At 37.9% G+C, this 19,178-nt stretch overlaps 1 protein-coding gene and 1 pseudogene across 1 annotated transcript; both read right to left on the minus strand.

The window, feature by feature from the left end:
* Window positions 1-2,839: 2,839 nt before the first annotated feature.
* Window positions 2,840-10,367, minus strand: LOC103715240 (FRIGIDA-like protein 3). The gene is made up of 4 exons (XM_008802811.4): window positions 10,196-10,367; window positions 5,613-6,663; window positions 4,785-4,954; window positions 2,840-3,500 (listed from the first exon to the last, which is right to left on the minus strand). The coding sequence occupies exons 1-4, from the start codon at window positions 10,232-10,234 to the stop codon at window positions 3,090-3,092; spliced, it is 1,671 nt and encodes a 556-aa protein (XP_008801033.2). The 5' UTR covers window positions 10,235-10,367; the 3' UTR covers window positions 2,840-3,089.
* Window positions 10,368-12,003: 1,636 nt separating this feature from the next.
* LOC103715232 lies at window positions 12,004-18,243 on the minus strand (annotated as a pseudogene).
* Window positions 18,244-19,178: the final 935 nt, after the last annotated feature.

A 19,178-nucleotide genomic window follows, 5' to 3' on the forward strand; every position in this document is an offset into this window, starting at 1 on the left:
CAGAGAGTTATGAAACCTTTGCAATTTACAAAGGATATTTTTTGGATTCAAAAGAAGGCAAGAAAGGAAGAAAGGTGTTCACTTTTCCCCTCACCTTTCTGGCTGGCATGTGAGTTGGGAGCTTACAGTCCAAATCCAAGTACATTGTAAGATGCTTAGGTTGAGGGTTGGGCTTAGGTTTTCAGCACAGTGCCATAGATGCTATTATATTAATCACTTCCATATTTGAGGGCAAAATTGCCGAGCCAAACCGAGCAGCTCGAGCTCAACTTGCCGTAACAAAATGACAATCGAGCCTAAGTCGGGCTGATAGAGTATGTTCAAGCTTGATTCATTTATCATCTATCGTTCGAACCGGGTTTGAACGGGTTTTTTCATGAATTGACTCATACTTCTTCTAAATTGTGGAAAAATGTTTCCGAGTTTAGCCTTTTCTTTTATCTATTTGAATCTTGTTGAATAGCTTGATTCATCTGCAGCCTATTTTTATGGCTGCTTGGCAATCATTTCTGTCCATTTTTGGATGCCATAGAGATTTAATTAAAAAAACAACTTAAGAGTTTTGTGGATGGATTATGTGGATTTTACCGGGCAGCCATCACTAAAATGGCTTTGCATCATGAACAGGAATCAAAGCAAATCTTTCATTGTTCAGTTTGCGAACCATGATTAGTATTAGATAATTTACTTTCATTAGGTACGTGAACAGAACACAATAGGCATGGAACACCAAAATAATATGTGGGGTTTTTAATATAGTGTGAATCTGGATCAAATTAAACCGCACATTTTAGGAAATAAGACTAATGTTCATCACCTAATTCCAAGGCTGTTAGATTATTGAATACGATTTTCAGATCCAAACCTCATCAAAAGATAGTTTTGTTGATTGTGCAATGGCAAAAGCAAACGAAGGAAGCATGTTTTTTTTGAAAAAAAAATTATAGAGATACCTCTCAAAAGTTTGGGCAATTTACAATTTGACCCAAAAAATTTTAAAAGTATCAATTAGCCACCAAAATCTCAAATTCATTGCAATGTGGCCTAGCCGTCTATTTTTATTATAAAATATTATCATATAAGGATTATCTGATGACTAAACTTTTGTAAAATTTCAGAATTGAACTTTCCATTAACTTAGCAAGCAAGGACTGTTATTTTGGCATTAATTGATGGAGCATGTTGAGATTCGTGCAAGCGGATAACTAACAAATGACCGAGTGCTTTGAGATCTATACTAGCAGATGAATGACAAAAGATGAATTGCTTTGAGATATGTGCAAATAGATGAATGATAGAGAATGAAATGCTTTGAGATATATGCAGATGGATGAATGACAGAGAATGAAGCACTTTGAGATTTGTGCAAAAGATGGATAATAGAGGACAGAACATTTTAAGTTATATGCAGGCTGACGAGTGATGGAGGAGGAATGCTTTTAGATTTATGCAAGCGAATGGATAATAGAGGATGGAGTGCTTTGAGATCTATGCAAGTAGATGGACGACAGAAACAAAATGTTTCGAGATCCGTGTAGGGCGGATGGATGGATGGTGTAAGATGGAGCGCTTTGAGATCTATACGGACAGATAGATGATGGAGGATGGAATATTTTGAGATCTATGCAAATGAATAGATGATAGAGAATGATGCACTTTGAGATTTATGTAGGTGGATAAATGGCAGAGGAAGTGCTTTATAATTGATGCAGGTGCATAGATCATAAAGGATGAAGTGCTTTAAGATTGCATGAAAGCTTCGGTTTGGCTTATCTAAATCAAGGGTATTTTGTCTTGTTTCTCACTCTGTTAATAGTGTTAGGATCCAGATAGATGGCTGGGTCATATTGCAATAAAAATAAAATTTTAATGGCTAATTGAAACTCTTAAAACTTTTGGAATCTAAGTATAACTAACCCTATCTTGGAGGGGAGTTTTTTCCCATCTTAAAAAGTACGCATCTCTTCCCATCAAAAAGGTGCGTTTGCAGTTTATTAGTAGTGACTAGTGTGGCTGTTCTGAGTGACGAAGTTCTTAGAATTTTATCACTGGTTGCAACGAGCTGCACCGAGGCGTCTGGTAAAGTTAAAAAGAGTAATGACAGCACACAAACTAGAGTTCTGGTAGTACCTTACCGTGAAAACATCAATAGTTATCAAACGACGAATTTAGTGTTCCAAAATTACTTCATAATCCTTCGTTGAACTCACATTTATGGTGAAATATTCAACAGTTTTGCATTATGTGAAAATCACCAAAAATCAATTGTCCTAGACTTCCAGAAGCCTTTAAATCTATAGACAAAAGTTCAGGGCTGGCTCATTATCCTTTTTATTTTTATTTTCTTCTTTTTTTGGGTAGGGGAAATAGGGTTAACTCCAAACAATTACATCCTAAGAAAAAAACGGGTTTGTAAAGCAACATGAAGGGAAGCCACAAAGTTGCTTATCCTCCAGTTTGACACAAAAAGGCAACCCATATCAAATCTTCTGTGCAAATCTATCCATACTGCATCTTATACAGTATGGATGGCAGGTTCTGATTCAATAAAAACCACTCACCCGTCCATTAACTGAGAGCTCTTCAATTCCAGTAGAACTAGATATGTCATTTATGGCAGTTTATAGCCTCTCCATGATAGTTTAGTCAAATGCCAAACACAATCAAGATGCTAGAAAATTGTCTGCAGATAATTCCATGCCATCAACAGTGTACCAAAAATATTTCATGAGAACCATTAGACACAAAGGTCAGAATCAAAATTGTGCCCCAGCTGAAATCAAGTCTTTCGAACAGCATGCGGCAAGCCAACAGTTCAGTGAGAAACAAAGCGCACACAATCTTGGAACCACCGGGAATAGAACATAAGATATAAGTAAGTCACAACTAAACATCAGAAGAAAAATGTCATCAGCCAGAAGGCTAAGAACGTAGGCTTTTCACAACTCACAACGGACAAACACTTATTAACACAAGGAACAGACTACTTTTGAGCTACTTAAAGACTTCAGTTAATCCATACATTGCAGCACCCGATGGGTTAAAAGCTAGCAGTTAGGAAAGATCATGAACACCAGCACCTTCTCCATTTAGTGTAAATAAGCGGTCTGGTACTGGACCTGGTAGCCATTTCCATAGTACGTTGTATGAGTCGGAGATATGGTATAGGGAGCAGAACCCATCAGTGCAGGATGATGGGTTTCAGCTGGATACACATACTGCCTGTCATATGGATATGGGTATCTCTCAGGGGGCGCTCGATAGAAGCTCTTGTCTGGAATGCTGGTCACACGAGGAGCGTAAGTAGTGCCATTGGCACGGGGCCTCTTCGACTGTGGCTTTGCACCTTCAGCAGCTCTCCTCTTGTCAGCCTTAGCCTTCTCTAGCTGGAGTATTCTTTTCTGAAGTGGATCGGTTGGGTATTGCTCCTCAAGCTTGTGCTCCTCAATACACTTCATGATAGCTTTAAGGGCAGAAAGCTCACGTTCATTTGTTTCATTCTGAAATATGAAAGAGGGTCAATCCAGTGTCAAAGTAACAATAAATCGTCACATAGTATTCCTACAACATGAGGTTATCGTAGTTTGATTATCCTATAACCCTGATCTGGATAACTTTTAAAGTAAACAGCATTCACAGAAAACCAACATGATTGGTTTTCTATTCTACTAACACTCAGCACAACTTACGAACATGACATATAAAAGAAAAAATGCGCAAGTTGCACGTTTTTAAAATCAGAAGAGCTCTAAAATCTCTTGATGCATTTCCAATTGTTCCCTAAGTGCACATATTTACATGCACCGAAACCTTAATTAAGGTTCCAAGATTACCCAAAGTCAAAAACTGGTTATCTTCCTTTCCCTCTCTTAGCATGAGTAGACATGAAAATGTTATTTTTAGGGAATCAGGAACCCTTGCAACCCCGTTGATGCTTTGAAATATTCATGACACATATCTTATATGCAGTAAAATATACCTTCCGACAGCAAAAACAGATGCCTTCTTTCACATATGGTTACTTGGCAACAAGCTACCTCACATGCAAACAAGAAATTTTGCACTTCAGTAAGGTCATCCCTCTGTCAAGACTTAACCCAATAATAGTGCTTCTATATAGAAGTAAGACCATTCGAACTAGTTTCCCGCTTAGATTTCCAGATAAGTCCAAATAACACAAACTCCAAAGAAGGATGCACCCACATCCATTTGGTACTTTCATGCATCAGCTGATTAAGTATCAAGCACAAGAGAGTGCTGATATTTTCAGTTTAACAAATGGTGTAGCAGGTCCCAAGTAAAATCTGTATGTTGCAAGAAAGAATAACGATTGTCTAAGCGCTACTACCACAGTCCAGAAATGAAACATTAACAGATAAGTGAGGTGACTCCAATGCACCACACTTCAATCATACCTTTCTCAGGTAAATTCTAGTGGCCCTACACCTAGCACGAGTTTCTAACCTAATTCACTATTCTCTGAATAATCATCCACCGTTAGCTATTATGACATAAACAGAAAGTTTTGTCCCAGCATTTGGATTCATTAACTCAGTCACCTTCCAAACTTAAACACAAACTTCCAAGTATAAAGATATTATGACCCCTCACGTATATGAAATCCTACCATCAGTTGGCCTCAGAAAATTATTTCCACTTCTACCTGCACTTCAAAACTTGCAAGACCTCCCTCCAGAACTTGCTTGAGTTATAAGAATTCAAAAGTTGTTAAAATAATTCATACAAAAATAATACTGTAACGAGCCAGCAAACAGAAAACCCACCTGTGCACCAGGAGACATATTTCCAGCTTTGATTTGTGACACCTTCCTTGCTTCCTTCAAATATGCTTTCAGTAATGGCACAGGTGCATATTGCTCTGTTAGCTCAAATGCATATGCCAAATTAACAGCCTCAATTTGCCTTCCACTATTCAAAAGCACTTCGATCACACCTAAGGAATCAATAAATCTGGTTAGACAAGAAATAAAAACAGTATGGAAGAAGGTCTTGATGTTATACTGGCCTTGTCTTTTTCCTGCAATGGAATTAAATGAACTACTACGAAATGTTATTGAAGATAACGACTCCTATCTGCATATGTACCCCTGTTAAAACTGTCGCGACAGGTTACCTAAATATAAATTGGATGATGGTTGATTATTGTCTACGACATGTTTATGCATCCCGAAGACTTCTTTGCAAAACCACAGGGAGTGTGACATGCATGCAAAGTGTTCACAATCACTACAAAGAAAAGCTAGACAACAATATTCCGGAATAGACATATTATACTACAGTACCAATGTAGAACATGTGTGGGCTACGAAGCACCTTAAAGCAAGTCAGGGTCAGAATGATGGTACAAGATACTGTGCTCGTGCAAGGATAGCCTTAGGAAGATCTAGTTACAGCTTACTGTCAGGCTAGCCATATCCTAGAAATGATATTTGCAGTTCACCAAACTAAATCTATCATAACTGTGATGCAGCATATATAACCAGCATTATTATACCAAGTGTACGATAGGGCAGAGGAGAAATAAGCAATGATGCTTAAATTTCTAGTTTTGAGATGAGAAATATGGAAGGCTAAACAAAAGAATGGGCAACCTGGCATTTTATGTGACAACCCAAGTGAACGACATAGATCAACCGCTTGACGGCGCCGGGTGACTGCTGGGATCAGTTTGCATATTTCATCTCGATCAAATTCAGAAGCAATTCCAAAAGTAGCCAAAAGCTGGAGAAATGCGTGAGCTTCCAATGAGTTCCCACTGCTTGCATCAACGTCAAGATCATTCAACTTTGGTTTCCATTCTGTAGCAATCACCTTTGCTCGTTCTCTAATTTCTAATGTCAGCATTTGATTATTAGAGAGGGAAACCAATACAGAATCTGCCTGCAGTTGCTCAAGAGACTCCATTAGCATGAGACAAGTCCTACGTAGGCCCAAAAGATTCCCATCCTTCTTCCCATCTAATCCTAAAATCTCTCCAGAGTAAAAATCTTTTAGGGAATCCAAAACCAGACTGAAAGGGTTGGCTGCACTTTTTAATGCACTTGGGATTTCCTCACGTATGGAACTGAGGTTCTTACGATTATCTGAAATGAACTTCTGGAGTCCTTCTGCATCCATTTCTTCACACAATTTCATTAACTCAGAATGAGGCTTGGCATCTGCATTGCCATTTTCAGCAGGATTCACATCTTCAGAGAAAGATTTGACAACCTTAACATCTAAATTTTCTTCAACAACAGAATCAGGCACACCACTACTCATGCCATTAATGATGGGCTCTGAAGGAGCACATTTTTGCTTCTCAAATATAGCAAACAAGGCAGCATCTCTTTTCTCCTGCAGCCGCTCCAACAAAGTAAGTTCCTTGGCCACAACCACTGCTTCCCGCTTCTCCAGCATCTCTTGGGCCTCTGTGACCTTACTTACATAGTCCTTTTCCTGGTCTTCCAATGCATGAAATCTTTTCTTTAGTGAATTCTCAAGCCCATGAAAGTGTACTTCAAGCTCTTTCCATTTCAAGTTCAAAGATATGGCACTATGGCTTTCAAGTTCAGCAAAAGCGTGCTGCAGTTGCTGTATTTTCGATGTTGTAGATTCGATGAGTGTAGCAACAGACTGTGTATCAGCCATGGCAGAAAATCCCTGTCAAAATCAGTGAAAGTCTCGCTCATATCAAATTTCAGAGCACACACAGAAAGTTCAATTTGTTCAAAACTGCATCACAAGATGTTGCTCATAAAGTAGATTTTAAAAGATTAACAATGCAGAGCATCCACCACATCTGTAGACACCACACTACAAAAGGTATTCTCTGCTTGTAAAGTTGCAGGTTGCAGCTCATGTTGATTCAGTGCCCTTCTCATCATACATGCATAGCAAGAAATCAAACCAATGCTAGCACAGCATTGACTGTCAACAGATGATAAGGAGCACCCCAGGCAAAACCGAATAGCTTAAAGCAACTAAGTGGCAGGCTAACACTCTTAATTATATTTTATGCATTCTTTGCAAGCATGAGAGCATACATTTAGGGTATCTTCTCGGGCAGCCAGTTGTGTTTTACTCTTTCTTTTTCCGCAATGTAGGATTTTAAAGGAGATATATGGCTTTTTCATGGTTAACTTGTCCTATACTAAGATTGATAGAAATTCTGCACTCAGACAGTTAACAAAAGAATCAATTCCTGCCAAATTAGTTGAGCCTATTGAACTGGTTAGGTGGTGTCTTACACTTAGACAACCTCCATACGTTTGGGAGTATGCTTCCTAGTATTAGATGCATCACTCATTTGCTCTATATTAGGTTTAGCATAAATTATACATTAGCCAGATGATTGGTCTGGTTTTATTGTAACTTTTGAGATAAGATAAATTTTAGAGAGCACTAAACAACCTGTATATTGGTGTCTCTGGCATGATTTAGGAGCCAAGCATCATAACTAGTTTTTATGTGGTGGCATTTTAAGTTGATAAGGCATCTCTTACTGAATCAGTATGTTCTACGATCCCCATGATCATCATCAATTGGTCAAGAGTCCTTCTAGGATTACAAAACATTACAATGGGCCACTAAATGGTGCAACTTTAAATGAGCTTATAATCCATGTCCGCTATAATATGGAAGAAGTTCCTTGGGCAGTGTCTTGAGACAATTGCGCATAAATGACCTTCCTGTGCTCTTGAGTGAGGTACAAACAGTGAAGATACTGAAGGGAATATAAAAGAAGTCTCTTTTCTATAACAAATGTACACTTGAAAAATGTATCTTCATGATACATGTCTACAGTGACAGGAACACGTGGAATGCATGAATTAAAAAGACAGTTCCCTTATGAATATATATTATGTTTTTTTTGATAGAAAAAGATAACATCCTTATCAGGTACCACCATTTTATAACCATCTGATCCATCAGAAAGAATAAGACCTCCATACAAAAGATAACATCCTCCAGAAGCCCTTCTTCAGTCCCCTCCTCATGAAAGATCAACAACCTACATTATGGGTTACAACCTTTCATCAAATCCCTCTTTTTAAACTTCTGTGTCACCATAAGACTGATTTTTTAACAACCTTGTGGCATATGCTTGATGCTTACTTTGAAGTGAATCATTGTATTCTTGAGGTTGATTTCACAACCCATTTCTCTTCTTTTTCCTCTTATTTTTTTTTCCTTTGTTTTCATACTATCTCCATTTACACTATGATATAAATCACCCAATGTTCTGTGTCAAGTTTGTGCAAATCATTTCCTCCAAGTAGAGTTATGATGGAAGAATGTCATTAATGGCTTATAATTTTTGATAAATTCAAGCAAGCCAAGAAAGAAGCAAGAAGGCTGAAGCTTTTGTTGACATGACAGGGAAAGTGATAACGATTGACAAGAGTTTAAGACTCCTTTTTGTCACCAAAACTGAAACTTGAGTTCGTTCTTGTAAATGAGTTTTATCTCCCTCTCTCTCTCTCTGTGATAATAAAGATTACAAGGTTTTGCACCTTATCTTGGCGTGGGCTATCTACTGCCTATCACAGAGCACCCTCGAGAACATAAATCCAATGAAGGAGATCATTTATCAAGGTTGAACTTTACATAAGATAATGATCACAATTTTGAGTCATAGATCGCTAACTCCTTCACTACACCTTCTTGTCCCTAAAGTCGGGCATGGTTGATTTATTTGCTCAGCAAAGGCAACTGAAAGCCAAGAATTATAGTGACAGTTATCAAGTCAGTAATCATGGAGGTTCAAATGTTAGATGATGCCGATAAGGATGCAAGCATTAAGGCCACATCCACCCTTACAGTACCACAAAGTGAAACAGTAAAAAGTGAAGCAGCCTGATACCCAGAATACCATTTGATTATGATGAAAAACTTTTTTGTAATTAATCAATATTTTTTTGGCTATTCCACTCATGTAACTTTTAGCTTTTCAAATCTAGGACCCAGGTCTTAGATATTGTGCTCCAAATCATAGAAAAAGCTTGAGGACTAACCTCGTCAGGCAAAAGCAACTCATGAAGCAATTATCCTACGTACATTAGAATATTCATTAGTTTAGCTTGAATTTCATATTTACCTAGGGTAAAGGTGAACTGTACAGACAAAAACCTTCATAAGTTCTAGTAGCTCATAGATGAGAATCCACAGGTCATATCAGACAAGAGACCTAATATCACAGTCTGAAGAATTTCAGACATGCTGGTTTTGGCTTTTGGCTTCAAGATCAAACGATTGGATGGAATTGGTGAAAGAAGAGATTATCACGTGAGGATTACCATATTTGGCTTGTAAGATCTAAAAGCAGCAATTCAAAAATCCATAAATCTTCCCTAATGGAACAAATTTCCATATAGATAATCTAATACTCTAGGTCACAGTCCCGTAGAAAAGTCAATCATAATTTAACACTAGAAAATCACCTAAAAGTCACTTCCTTTCAAGCGACCGCCATGAATCTTTTGGCATCTCACTCGATCTTGAGTCCTATTAGCATGACCCAACTGCCAAATAAGCATGATACACCCATCTCGTTATCCCCATACGTCCGCCAATATCTCTACCACATAGCAGACGATTAAACTACCATGCAAGATAACCAATCAAAGACCACTCCCACAGAAATGCCATGAAAAAAATAAATAATTTCTTTACTCACTCCATAAAACCTCATTAGTAATCACCCAGGACTCGCTCAATGTCATTCTTCTTCAAATTCTTACAAATCAGGAAAAAAAAAAGCAGCCACCGGAGTCCAGATCCATGCATCAACACTCGACTCATCATTCAACTAAACAACATACAAATGTAATTACAACCCACTTACACAAAAAACCGATTCCCAACGAAAAGAACTCCCAAAGCCCTAACCCTCAAAAGAAACCCTCAACAAGGGTTCCACCCCATAGCCCCACCAAACTGAGAGAAACCCTACACCAACACCCAGAACCAATCCATCAACCCCACAACTTCCAAATCATCAAAACAAAATAACAAGAAGAAAACAACAGTAAAAGAACCAACGCTCCATCAATCCACTTGCCTAGAAATCCATCTCCCAGCTCAAATCCACCAAAACAAACGAAGAAAACACGGATCGAACCAAGAATCAAGAATCCAGACAAACGAAAGAAGAATGGCGAGAGAAAGGGGGGGGGATTTGGGGGTAACTCACAGGAAGTGGACGAGAGGAATCGGTCCGCCCGTAGGGCATTAGGGGAACTGGAGAAGTGGCGGGGAGTCGGAGTGGAAGCCACCCGAAAACATCATCATAACGGAGAAAAGCAAAAAGGAAGGAGAGAGAGAGAGAGAGAGAGAGAAGGCGATGTCCTCCGTCGCCTCCATTTTATAGTGGAGACGGTTGGAAAAAGAACAAACACCCCTGCTACGCTTCCCCGAAGATCCCGTCAGCACCTGTCGACCGGGCTCTCTTGTACATAAAAAACAAGAAAACCGGGTTTGTGACTTGTCGGGGAATTATTGGGGGACTTGCAATATTTTGAGAAAAAAAACTTTATCCATACGGCTTTACTGTTTGTCTGGAATCGGAGCCGTTCATCTACGGATGAGCTTCTGATGCGGCTGGGGTGCGCTGATGATTGTGTGTGCCGCACTGGTGGTGGTCCCGTGATGGAGGACAGGGATCGCATGATGGAAGGATTGATATGCATGTTCCATGGGGTGAGTACTATCGATGATCAACAACCGTTTGATTCTAAATTGATGATGGATTTTGATCCCTCATGACAATATGGTGTAATGAAGATGTTTGATAGAGTAGCCTTTTAGACAATATGCACAAGAAATTGTATTTCCATACATCCATTTAGACAAGGTTCTATCTTTATGTCCTTAAATTTTCCCACCAGTTTTCTTAGAACATACAAGAAAACTGACACATAAGTTATGAACTATGGAATATTTTTTCCATTCAGGCTAAAAAAATGAAATTAAGCGTTTACAGAGTCTCAGATAACAAGTTAACCCAGAAAGTAATTAAGATGAGAAGCACTCAGATTAAATAAATGGAACAAGGATGGAAGACAAAAACACCCATAATGTAAGAAGAGAAAGAGAGATCAAAAGAGTGCTCAACACCACAGTTTGCCAATTTTCTTCTATGGACAACTAATCTACACATTTGATATCTTTAACATCCTGCCTTTCAGACCTTTCGCACCACTGATCTTTGCCTAAACTGAAGGATGTTCTGAGGTATGGTAGTCATCACTAGAACTCGGCAATATCACGCACTGTAAGAAAATATAAAATATATAAATAAGTCTACCTCATCCTATTAGCTTAAACTTTTGGGACAAATGGTAATTTCAACATGGTATTAGAGCAGAGGTCCTGAGTTCGAATCCTGTTTCCGAACTCTTTAACCCCATTATTAAAAAAAATTTACATGTTGGGCTCGCTCATTAAAAGAAATATCGGGCCCACAAGTGAGAAAGCGTGTAAGAAAATATAAAATATATAAATACATTTATCTCATCCTATCAGCTTAAGTTTTTGGAACAAATGGTAATTTCAACATGCACCAACCAAACATCTCCCTGCATCTCAATGCACTTGTCGGTATGCAATGGTAACAGATGGTTGCAAGATTTAGCCAATGCTATCAGGGGAAGCAAAGATGGACGAGGACGAATAATTTTTTTCAAAAAAAATCATGAAGTGCTATTTTTGTTTCTCTCAGTGAGATTGCGAGACACAAGTCCAAGCTCTACCAACTTGCTGTCATTCCTACTTTTAAATAGAGAATGTAAACATACACACATACATATAACAAGATAGCAGAAAATTGACCCCATTTTAGGGTATCTCCAAGGCACCTGCTTGTATAAATAGATGTCACAGCATAAATTTAGAGAGTATCTTGTCTCAGCAAGAATAGGCTTCTTTGTTTAGATGGTATAGTTTTTAACAAACCATCAAAAAAAAAATGTAGCGTATAATCTGAAACTTTTCATGCAGAATTTCTCATTAAAATGGTGTAATATGTTACATGGTAGCATCAGAAATATATAACACAAGGATGTATCTTTTGAGTGAATATATACAAGGATGTAGAAGAAGCATTGGCTTGTTTCCAAGATTTTCAGTTGATGAACTAAAATATATTGCATGCATAGTCTAAAGTGCATACATCTTGTACTCATTCTTCAGCAGCTCTGTTTCTGATGCCACTGACATAGACCATGAGAGGGTCCTCCTCCCAGAGGCCCTCCTTATATTCCTCAAGTTATTTCGTTCAATTCGGTGAATGATCATACAATAGGACATGGACCCCAAGGTGGTCAGCATGATCAAAGCACCAATTACTGTGGCAGTCCAAGCCAGCCAATACCCCTGGCGGCCAACCACAACAAAACAGAGGGACATAAAGGAAGCAGAGATGAAGAGACAAGCAAGCCACATCAGCTTGTTGATCACACATACCATGAGCCTCTTTGCCTTCTCCTCAATAACAATCAGGGAGGTTTGCACCACAACGACAGCCAGAGAAATGAAGAGGGCCAAGGAGTCAAATACCAAGAAAATGGTAAATGCTGCATTCTTTGCTACATAGGCTTGGCCAAGAGTTAAGCCATCCATTGGGGTCTCCACATACTGGCCCGGCACAGTGAATATGGCTGCAAAGGCCACTGTGGCAATGAGCACTGCCACCACTGTGTTTGAATTGATGGCATTATTGAGCCCCCCTATGTGTAACTTCCGCAGTCTCTTCTTGATGTTCTGAACCCTCATTTCAGTTTGACGGGTTTGTAGGAGTTGAAAGTGGACTTCATGTTTAATTTGTTTAAGTTGCTTCACAGCATTAGGGGGGTTTGGATGCTGCTTTGCAGCCACCGCACCAACTTCTTTTAGGTACACTCTGATTTTTCCGTCACAAGATTTTTCAGCAATACTAAGAGCTGTCTCTCCAGCTCTGTTAACTGCATTGACTTTGATTCCAGCAACTGATAACAAAGCCTGCATTATCTGCATTAAAAAGAAAAAGAAACAAATTTCAGTAGATAAGGCCAAAAAAAAAAGAAAACGAAAAGGAAAGGAAAGGCAGTACTGCACCGTAAACATAATATAAGACACTGATAAGGAATTATGATAGGAGAAGTTATTTATTTGTCCTAGTTTCTAGAGATGTGTTTGCCTTCTTCGTACTGGAAGTTTTCCCCAGTTTTTCACCTTTTGGATGGACAATCCTTAGAACCTGGATATAATGCATGCTCATAGGAGCAATAATTACATAAGCATATACAAATTACAACATTTGCATGATGAAGTCAGAATCCCAAATTTCGTGATAGTCCACTACTCTCCCCTTCTTAGTGAGACAATCAGCAGGCAGGTCTATTTGCCACTTCTTTTATATGAGAAACCTTGTGATTATGTAAGGAATTGAGGGGAATTTAGACTTTGCTCATTAAGGTCATCATAGGGGAAGATGCCTGTGGAGCTATGGAAGAAAGGAAGGGGGGAAATGAAAAAGCCTACAGACAGAGTCTATGACAAGCCTCCATTTTATCTTTGTGTTCTTAGGTTATCTAGGAAACAGAGACGCCATTACCGCACAAGTGTTGATGCAACATACAAATAATAGCTGAGATGTATCTCCCCCAATCAAATTGCAGCTCAGGTGAAGCCAGCTGACATGACAGGTTTGTAGGAGAGTTTTTATAGAGGAAATTGTTTTGCACATCTTACCATATCGTGTGAGATTTACTATTCACCATTATGATACAATCAGGCACATAGTATGGTCATATATCAATTTGGTGGTCCTTGTATTAGCTGGTGCCAGTTTTTTTTCCTTTTTTTGGCTTTTATCCAGTATGCAATGATGCATAACAGCACAGAGTGAACATATTAAAGTAGCTAATATATACTACATGCAAGACTTGATCAAATCAGATTTTGTCTTTGGGGATCTTGTTTGATGTTATTTTGGAGTTGTTAACCTGCTGTGTCATATACATCTTAATGATGTCTGTAACAATAAAAAGACTGACATATTTGCAAGCTCATGGCTTAAAATATGTCCATCAAATTTAAATGTACATTAAATTTTCAAGACATAGGTTTACACAGTAAAGCTCTGAAGCTAGTCCTTTCAGATTGTAAATCTTTAAAAACTGAAACAAGTTCTCTAAATAAATAATTTCTTCTGGCATATCTACGTGTACTTTTGATATCTTTCTGTCGCTCCATGTTGATACATTCCTAGTATCAACAATATAAAGACAACATGCCATATTTACATCCTAGATCCAAGAATTTCCCACAATATAACATAATTTTCCTGCTTAAAAGATGCATGAGTTGCATCAAAACATTAATATATATATATATATATAAAATCAAAGAAACTGAAACAAAAAATAGAATATAAAACATTTAGAGTTAAACCAAATAATGTCATTTAAAGTTACTCCCAAAGCAAAAGGTATCGACAAAAGGATATATTAGTAAGATAGCTGAATAAGCATAGCCTCCACGATGCCTTAATTAATATTTTTCATATTTTATGCTGCATTTATAATTGCCATTGAGGATTATATCATCACAAGGAAAGACAGCATATACACATCTAATGTTAGCGACAAGCATATCTGCGAAGTTGATTAATCAGATAAAATGTCAAACTCAACTAACTCAAATGATATGAGGCCATAAATATAATTTTGTTTGAACATTAGATTTAGTATTTATGATAAATAAGCCTAAAATTACAATTAAGAACCAAGAGGCCCCAAACAAACCTAAATAAATAAATAAATAAATAAAACTTCTCTTAAAACTCGCACATGACCTTTATAAGATACAACTGCAAACATATATTTTTGTGTACGGCACTCAGTTGTTTCCATGGACAACAGTTTGTGAAGTACAGTTCATGCAAATAGAGTTGAAAAAATGTTATTAATGAACCTGTCATGGATTAGGTGTTTCAATCTGAATTAATAAAGCACTCCTCACAAAAGATGCAGTTAACATGTACTACAGCATCATGTAATAAAGTTGAGTATCAATACCCTGAAAATAAGTATGCTGAATTAACAGCATATACTAAAACATTCCTTACCATGTATTCTATCATGATTTTTCATTCAAACATCCAGAAGAGGGGTTTTCTCCTTACTCTGTAAAACCTCAAGTACACACATCTGAGTTCAACCATGATTAGCTAAGAACATATCTTCAAACCCCATAAATTGAATTTAGTGAGCAGAGAACTCCTTGCATGAGCGAAACATTTAGGTACAAAAGAACCAATTATGTGGTCATATATAAGAACTGCGGCTTCAACACTAAAACATGTCAGTTTAGAGGAATGCAGTTCTGTAAAAGTGGGAAAAGTTGAAGCTCAACATGATTACTATCAAAGAGCAGTCATATACCCATCACATCATGCCATTATCCTAATCTGAATTTTGCCATATTGCAAATATTATTACCTACCTCATGACGACCTTTCCTAGTCGCGATATGCAATGGTGTATTCCCTTTGTTATCTTTCAAACTGGCAGCTGAAGGATAGGTTTTAAGCAGTTCCAGTACTATCTCAACTCTATGTCCTTTAACTGCCATGTGAATTGCTGTCTGCCCCTTCTTGTCGGTCCTCAAACCTAAGCTTGGGTCGCTTCTCAGAAGCGATTTCACTACTTCTACATGTCCCATCCTTACTGCTGAATGCAAAACAGTTTTACCATTGCTCCGGGCAATCTTGGCAAGGCCAGCATCTGTTTCCAACAGAAGATTGACGACATTGGTATGGCCTTGAGTGGCAGCTGTGTACAAGGCTGTAGCATTCGATGAGTTGGTTGTCATGGCCAGTGCAGGAAAAGAATGCAGTAACACTTTCAGCACTTCTGCAAAACTCAATATTATATAGTGATAATCAAACTTTACAGACTGGGATATGATACGAAATACCAAAACTCCCAAAAATGGTAGTAAGAATAGGGGCTAATCTAATAATGCATGATAAACCAAATAAAGTGATCGATATAAAAAAAATTTCAGTCTAGAATGACAAGAAATAAATTGTTCATTCTAGATGATGGAATAAAGGATTAGTATTTCTCTTGAGTTTGCGAAACTGCTTGCGTACTTATTGAGGAGCTCAAATCCTTTAAGTGATTCTCTAATATGACAATAATTACACACTATAAAAATGATCCTGGAAAAAAAAAATGAAAAGGCTGTTACAATAATAACTCTTCTGATGTTACAGACAGTAAATTAGTAACTGAGTTGAAGTAGCAGATGAATGCATGAAACTAGAAGCAGAATCAAATATCTAATTTCAAGAAAAGGCCAATATACAAGTTCCTGATGACTATAATCAGGCTAAAAGAATGGCAGAATGCATGAGTTCATTTTAGGATTATGATTCTATTTTCTTGGAAGCCTGTCATTAAGTTCGAGCCCACTACTATAAAACAGCAAAAGGCAACCTTTACAGCACTAGCAGAAGCTTTTAGTAAAGGCACTCATTCCATTCTAAGCAACTACTTTATTTGTGAAATTCAATATTTTCCCTAATAGAAAGATAGTATGGGTACAAATTTCACAAAGTATAGGAACACCAATAGAATTGCCTGCTTTGAAGCTAGAAGCAACATATCTTATATCAATAAAAGAACAGATGGAGATACATGGGGTTAACTTCCCAAATTCATATATATGAAAATCCAGACAATTCTATCTTTAATTACCATAAAAAAATGGGAGCATTGTGCATCTGATTAAAGTTCTACTATCTTGAACTGGTAGCGAATCTAATAATTCCGTGAAGGATATTCTGCATTAATAACATCAGCATCTCAAACTTTGATTAGGTGGCAGCACATGTTGATTACTTTCAGGAAACTGAAAAAGTTGAGATCATAAGGCTTACCCAGGTGTCCATGCCTAGCAGCAATATGAAATGCATCAAAGTTGTTAGTGGCCTTGAGTGAAGCAGAGTGAACATCCAAGACACTCAATATTTCTCGAACAACCCCAACGTGCCCCATCTCCGCAGCAACATAGAGTGCCGTCTCGCCATCCCGGTTCTGCTTTGAAATCAAATCCTTCAAATGGCTATCGTTACAATCCAAAAGAATCTCCATAACATGCACCATATTGCCAGCCCTGGCAGCCAGATGGAGTGGGGTGTCCCCTCGCTTCCTAAAACCATCTTTCTTTTTCTTCTCATGAAAGCTCTGTTGCTTCTCCATTGGTCCCCTCCTAACACTCTTTTGTTTCTCCGTTACACCTAATCAAAAACTTTTTTGTTTCTCCATAGCCCCTAACCGGAAACTCTGAATTTTTTCCAAGGCACCCACACGAAAACTCTGCTGTTTCTCCATTCCCACCTTGAAAATAGATTACAGAAAAGAATTTTGCCTCAGTTTCCCTTCCTTTATCTGTTACCTTATTTCACCCAAAGAGCTGTTGCCTAAAAAATGTAAGTTTTGTATTGAGAGGACTAGTAGAGCAAATTTTACAGCACAAACCCACACTTTTGTGAAGGATGCATTCAGAACGCAGCCATTTAATCATCATTTCCATGAAGTGTTTAGTGGCACACTCATCATTATCCTCAAAAAGAAGATATTTAAAAAAACAAATAGCAGCTAATTTATGGCTAAAATAAAATGGAACTTTCCTAGCAAATAGGCTTAAAACCCACTCGGGTACGAATTTTATATACTAAGTTTGTATATACTACTGAAACTTTTGATCTTAGAATAGCTTCCCACAAGATACCCCAAACTATACCTTAAAGAAAATGTCAAAATAAAGCAGCCAGCACAATTCTTCAAGAAAATTCCCTTTCAAGATTTCTCATTGTCTTCAAGAAATATAATATTCCCCAAACCATATCCATTAAACCCATCATTGACCAGATCTTCAAGACGTCTCAAATTCCATATTCTAATCAAAATAATAGCTGCAATAATATTAAAAACAAACTCATCGGCCCACCTTTTGAATGTTTTTGCACATAAAAAAGAACCATTTTCCCCTCAGATTGCTAAACTCCATAAACAAGGAAACAAAATGTAGTTCGATAAGAAATTTCCAAACCATTTCGTTATGTGATTCATCCCTCTGCCTCGGGATTTCCGACCGATGAAAACAACTAATAAAATCAGTTCCCGCAACATCTCAAATTCTTCCACCCTCTCTCTCTCACACGCATACACACACCACGACCAGTATTTTGGTTGTTTGCCTGTTCTTCTTCGTCGTTTTTGCCGGGTTTTGGGTTTAAGCTTATGTTTTTGGGAAACAGAACGGCGCGCTATAGGCCAATGGGTACCACATCAGTAGCCGGACCAGACCGGACCGGGCCGGACAGGACCGGTTTAGAGCTGGTTTAGGTACGTCAACCAACTCCTCTGTCCCACTCAACGGGTCTGTGATGTTTCAGGCTTTTAGCTGCTGCGTTAGATGATTTGCTAAAGATATAACAAGAAAAATAACTGTCAAGAAGCTAAATGAAGCTTTAATTGCGCAAATTATTTTTTGATTTAAATACAAGAAGCAAACTTATTCGTCGAGAGAAAGATACAGGCTGATCAAGCTAGTAAAGTCTCTTGGCAATTCTTCCAAAGATCCAAAGATATGGGTTCAATTTCCGACTTCACAGTGGTTTGAGAGGTTGCAGGTATCAAGATTTTAAGTAGGTGTGTAAAGATTAGAAACAAGCTCTTTCAAGTCATGTGCCATCACAGCTTTGCCCATTTATGCATGCAATTGTGATTCTATGTTCAGCTTGTACCATCATGGATGCCATCAATACTTATGGTGTATTGCCAAGGTTTGAATAGCTGATTTGTATGGAGGGTTGATGAGGACATCGAAGCTGTTCGATTAGATGATCGAACCATCAAAACCCCTCGTTCAGATGACAGAGTCAATTAGTTGCTTTTGTTATTAGTCGAATCAGTTTGGTTAGTTTTTATTTTAGTCAAGTCAATTAGGTTAGCTGTTGAGTCAAGTGATTGGATCAATTGATCAATGTCAGACCTAATTATAAAGGTCCAATTTTAGGTGTGATCAATTGGTTTAATTGTGCAATGTTAGTAAGGTTTAATTTGGTATGTAATCAATTAATTAACCTTGAAGGGTCCAATTTGGTTAGTTGTTAATTGTTTGAT

Source organism: Phoenix dactylifera, chromosome 14, assembly GCF_009389715.1.
Source record: "Phoenix dactylifera cultivar Barhee BC4 chromosome 14, palm_55x_up_171113_PBpolish2nd_filt_p, whole genome shotgun sequence".
NCBI classification, from domain to species: domain Eukaryota; kingdom Viridiplantae; phylum Streptophyta; class Magnoliopsida; order Arecales; family Arecaceae; genus Phoenix; species Phoenix dactylifera.

Excerpts from the sequence above, each read along its gene's own strand:
- LOC103715240 (XM_008802811.4), bottom strand. The coding sequence starts at position 10,234 with ATGCCCTACGGGCGGACCGATTCCTCTCGTCCACTTCCT. Across the intron at positions 6,664-10,195 it reads ATTCCTCTCGTCCACTTCCT|GGATTTTCTGCCATGGCTGA; the intron begins GTGAGTTACCCC and ends TGATTTTGACAG. Across the intron at positions 4,955-5,612 it reads GTTGTCACATAAAATGCCAG|GTGTGATCGAAGTGCTTTTG; the intron begins GTTGCCCATTCT and ends TTGATTCCTTAG.